The sequence below is a fragment of the Alosa pseudoharengus genome, unplaced genomic scaffold, assembly GCF_046254945.1.
Source record: "Alosa pseudoharengus isolate Yale_2024_CS ecotype anadromous, Long Island Sound unplaced genomic scaffold, YU_APseudo_1.1 YU_APseudo_1.1_scf_24, whole genome shotgun sequence".
In the NCBI taxonomy this organism is placed as follows: Eukaryota; Metazoa; Chordata; class Actinopteri; order Clupeiformes; family Clupeidae; genus Alosa; species Alosa pseudoharengus.
In genome coordinates, this window is record NW_027468689.1 from 16,794,706 (window position 1) to 16,799,705 (window position 5,000).

General features: G+C 48.6%; 1 protein-coding gene across 1 annotated transcript in view; it reads right to left on the reverse strand.

The window, feature by feature from the left end:
* The window catches only part of LOC143141790 (fidgetin), a 2,313-nt gene extending 666 nt beyond the window's left edge, over positions 1-1,647 (reverse strand). Inside the window, exon 1 of the mRNA XM_076302497.1 lies at positions 1-1,647. This exon is cut by the window's left edge and continues 666 nt beyond it. Coding sequence (XP_076158612.1) covers positions 1-1,644 — 1,644 coding nt within the window. The 5' untranslated portion in view covers positions 1,645-1,647.
* Positions 1,648-5,000: the final 3,353 nt, after the last annotated feature.

Here is a 5,000-nt window from a genome sequence, read left to right on the forward strand (position 1 = left end):
GCGCAGGTGCAGCAGCGGCGCCCCCATCTGGCCGGACATACAGCGCGCCAGCAGGGTTCGGCCGGAGCCCGGGGGTCCGAAGAGGAGCAGGGCACGGGGCAGTGGTGGAGACGTGCCGCCCAGTGGCCCAAACACATCAGGCCGAAGCAGCGGCCACAGGACCTCCTCCTTCAGAGTCGCCTTGGCCGCCTCCAGGCCCGCAATGTCCCCCCAGTCCAGCAGGGGGTGCTGTTGCTGCAGGACCTGAGTGGACACCAGCTCCAGCACGCGCGGGTCCACCGACTTTAGGCGCTCTTCGGCCGCTGCTGCCGATGATGAGGAGGAGGACGAGGAAGAAGACTGCGCGGCTACGGGAGAGCCATTGGTGGCGGCCGTCGTCGTGGGCGATCCAAAACTAAACGCGGACTCGCCGGCGGCCGAGTGCGGGGTCTTCGAGGCGCCGACGTACCCCGGCGACGTCAGTGAGCCCCCGCCAAAGTCGCCGCCCCGGGGATCGTCCGAGGGGGACGTCTGACCGCCGGCCTTGAAGCTCCCGTTACCGTTGGTGCCCTCGGGCAGCCGGTACAGGGGGCTGAGGCTGGCGGAGGTGGAGGGAGGGGGCTGGGCGTAGCCGAAGTCCCCGTAGGGCTCGCCCATCTCAGCCTGACCCACCATGTAGAAGGCCTTCCGCTTCAAGGAGCCTGAACCGCAGCCATTGAGTGGGGTGGGGGTGATGGGGGCCAAGCTGTGGGGAGGGGCCGCGTAGGAGGAGTACGAGGCCATGGTGGTGGAGGGGGCCAGTGGGGTGGGCACCGCAATGCCTGCTGGGAGGTAGGAGGAAGGAGGGGGAGGGGGTGGTGGCGGAGGGGGGCTGTAGCCGGGGGCGACGGAGGCCGTCTGGTGATGGTGGTGCGGGGCGTAGCCCGAGGGGGTGTAGCTGTACCCGGGCAGAGCCGGCGGGGAGGATGTGGTGCTGTAGGCCGCGGGCACCAGGGTGGCGTGGGAGGCCGGGGGCGGCGGGGGAGCCTGGAGAAGGGGCGAGGGGTGCCCGCTGTACCCGCCGGAGGAAGCGTGCAGGTAGGAGCTACCGTAGGCGGCGGCTGATGCGTAGGGTTCCTGAGATGCCAGCGACTGGCTGCCGCAGCTGCTGCTGGAGAAGCTCTGCTCGGCCAGGCTCCCGCCTCCGCCGCTGCCCACGCCCGGCGAGTTGCACATCGCGCCCGCCGCCACATCCGACGTGGCCGCCATGCCCACTTTGCCTGCGGGCACGGCCACCTCACACCCCATGGGGTACACCCCTCCGCCAACCGGCTCTGCCCATGGGTCGGCCTCTACTTTCCTCCCGTTGGGTCCGTTGGCCAAGGCCGCTGCCGCAGCCGCGTCCGGGTAGGCGTTGAGGAGTGCCCGCTCTCCGGCACTGATGACGGGCACCTCGAGGATGCCTGAGTACTTCTCGGCGTACTTCTTGAGCAGGTTGGAGGCCGTGAGCGCCGAGATGTCGTCGTTGGCCCAGCTGTACTGGTATGCGGCGGCAGCGGAGCTGGTCATGGTGCCGGCCACCCTCTGCATGCGGTAGCCCTCGGCCTTGTGAGACGGAGAGCGTGTGGTGGACGAGATGTCGAAGTGTTGCTCTGCCCACTGGGTGTGCTCAGGGGTCCACTGCATCTTCACGCCTGTAAATTGGAACAAATATGACAAGTTAACACACACCAATAACACACAAAAGGACAAGCTTTTATAGAACATGTGGAGGCAGGGTATATGTATGAGATGTTTGGTCACTGCAAAGATGAACTATTATATATTATTATGTTATATTATATTATAATATATTATTATGATATAGGTATGTTTATTGTTGCCACTGGATAAGGATAAGGATAATAAACCACATATTTTAAAACTGGATCCTTGTCACTGAAATATCTACTTAATGAATAAAATATATTTGTGCAAAAAAGAAAAAATACTTTTACTTTTTGCTTAACCTGATTAGATAATGTGTTTGGTGTTCATGGATTTTTTTTTTTAGTATTACACAACATTAGCATGAATTAGTATTATAAAACATCTGTGATAAACAAAGAAGAAAAATAACTTTATGTCAAACATCTTCATTTAATTTTCATTGTATGCATTAATGAATGTGTATGAAAATATTAGGGCTAGAAGCAGCGCAGGAGCGAAAGAAGGCACATTTGTTTTGAAGGATGAGAAAATATTAAGTTATTGATTGACTGAAGTGTCAAAGTGTCTTCATGAGAATTTGCAGGTTCAACAGAAACATAAAATATTGAACTAAATATAAAATATTCAATAAGAATGTGATGTTGAACCCATTTCACACCAAATTATAGTATTTCATTTACTCAACTATTCTAAATATTCAACTTTTTAGATTGATTTTAGAATCTATCCATGATAAAACACTCTGCAATACCCATGCAAACACAAACACAGATACAGACACAAACACAAGCATGCATTGTTATTGTAATGAAGTAGGTCAAATATGGAGATTTGATTAATACAAATGAAACAGTTTCATTAGTATGATTGATACATTGATGAATTCATTTTTGTGACAGCCTACATTTTATTTTTAATTCATCCAGCATGGATTTGTTATTTATTTGTTCATAATTTATTTAGTTGTCTCATATGATGGCTTTTGTGAACTGTGTACATATGCATGTGAGAGAGTAAGTGTGGGTGTGTGCAAGTGTGTGTGTGTGTGTGTGTGTGTGTGTGTACATGCCCATAGAGGAGTAGCTCACAAATATCAGAGTAATCTAAACCATAGCTGAGCAGTGCTTTCATCATAAAACGAGGGCACGCACACACACACACTCTCTCTCTCTCTCCCTTTCTGTTTCTGTTCTTTTCTTTCTTTCGTTCTTTTACTAGTCCTTTGAGGCTCTTGTTGGGCTGTTTCCTTTAATCCATAACATCACACAGACGCACACACGCACACACACACACACACACACACACACACACACACACACAAACACACACACACACACACACAAATATACTAGCCGATGGACCACATAAAGCAAGTGGGTCAGATCTGGCATATACAAAGAGCATATAGAGAGAGCACACACACACACACACACACACACACACACACACACACACACACACACACACACACACACACACACACACACACACACACACACACACACAAACTGTTTGTTTGGTTATGGTGTGGCATGCCGCTGGCTCTGAAGGCGTCTAGCCTGACTCCGGCAGTTAATTAGCGGCACAACGCTTAGCTAATTGTGTTAATTTAGCGAATTTCAGTCGCCGAGAGACGTGGCTGGCTGCCACAGTGACCTGACTCTTGATCAGCTGATTTGAAAAGATGCTCAGAGGGGTTTGAAGCCTTCATGAAAAGCATCAAGCATACATGGGTGAGAATCACAAACAGGTCTTCACGCCAAGTTTAATGCCATTACGTGTTCATTACTGCAAACCAAAACACGAAAACAAAAACACATCATGAACTCATTTTAAACATGTTCACAAACAAGACTAAGTCACAATTCATAATAAAGAATAATTAACACATGACAGTTGTATATCAATAGATACTCAGAATTCAGAATTATTCATCAAAAGCCAACAAAATTCAATTCAAAATCCAAAGATTTGATCTTGGCATGTGGCGAATGCCGCTACATGACAGTATTTATTATTTATCATCTACCTTATTCTGGCAGCTGTTCTGCAGACAGGTTTGTGTGTGTGTGTGTGTGTGTGTGTGTGTGTGTGTGTGTGTGTGTGTGTGTGTGTGTCTATGTAACCCTGATCATATATATATAGAGACAGAAGAGGGAGAGGAGAGAGGCATAGAAAAAAGAGGGAGGTCATGAAACACTGTGATGGGAAAGAACAAAATAAAAAGGAGAAAGAGAGAGAGAGAGGGAGAGAGAGAGAAAGCATTGAGCCGTAAAGCAGCTCTTTGACAGAACAAGGCATCTTATCTTGTTTCTCCTTCTCCCCTCCAAACACACAGACACCCCCCCCCCCCACACACACACACACACACACATACCAAACATATAAATATACGAGGTTTTTTTTTGGATGAAAAATCTTTTAGTAGCATTTTGTGCTTGTTAATGTGATGGTGTCTGATAATGAATGCTGTCTTGTGTGTGTGTGTGTGTGTGTGTGTGTGTGTGCCTTCAGGAGCACATGTGCAATGGCTGGGATAGCCTAATCATACTCATTATGGCTTTCAGTCATTTGCAGCAGCAGAGAGCCTGATTATTATGTGAGTGCATTTCACAAACAGCTTTATGGAATCAGAGCAGTAATGAGCTCTAAACACACACACACACACACACACACACACACACACACACACACACACACACACACACACAGACACACGGTGACACTCTCCCATATGTTCTCAAAAATGTAACTAACTCAGATGCACTAAATGTCCCTTTCCACCACTGTATCTACACAGCAACAAACATTCATTTGAACAGCACACAATTAAGTCTTTAGCAATGCCAACAGCACCAGTACACACACACACACACACACACACACATACAAACATTCATTTGAACAGCACACAATTAAGTCTTTAGCAATGCCAACAGCACCAGTACACACACACACACACACACACACACACATACATACACACACACACACACACACACACACACACACACACACACACATACATACACACACACACAAACACAAACACACACACAGAGCTTCAGATATAGGGCATAGGGAGAAGACAGAATATGTCCTGTTCATGAGGATGTGTGTAGAAAGTATTCCACTGGCAAAATAGAAATGGCTGAGCCAGAGTGTGTTTGTGTGTGTGGTGTGTGTGTGTGTGTGTGTGTGTGTGTGTGTGTGTGTGTGTGTGTGTGTGTGTGTGTGTGTTTGTGTGTGTGTGTGTGTGTTCAACGGTGCTGTCTTAGCCTGAAAAATGGGGATAGTATGTTGAACAGAGGACAAAACAAAATAAACCAGAA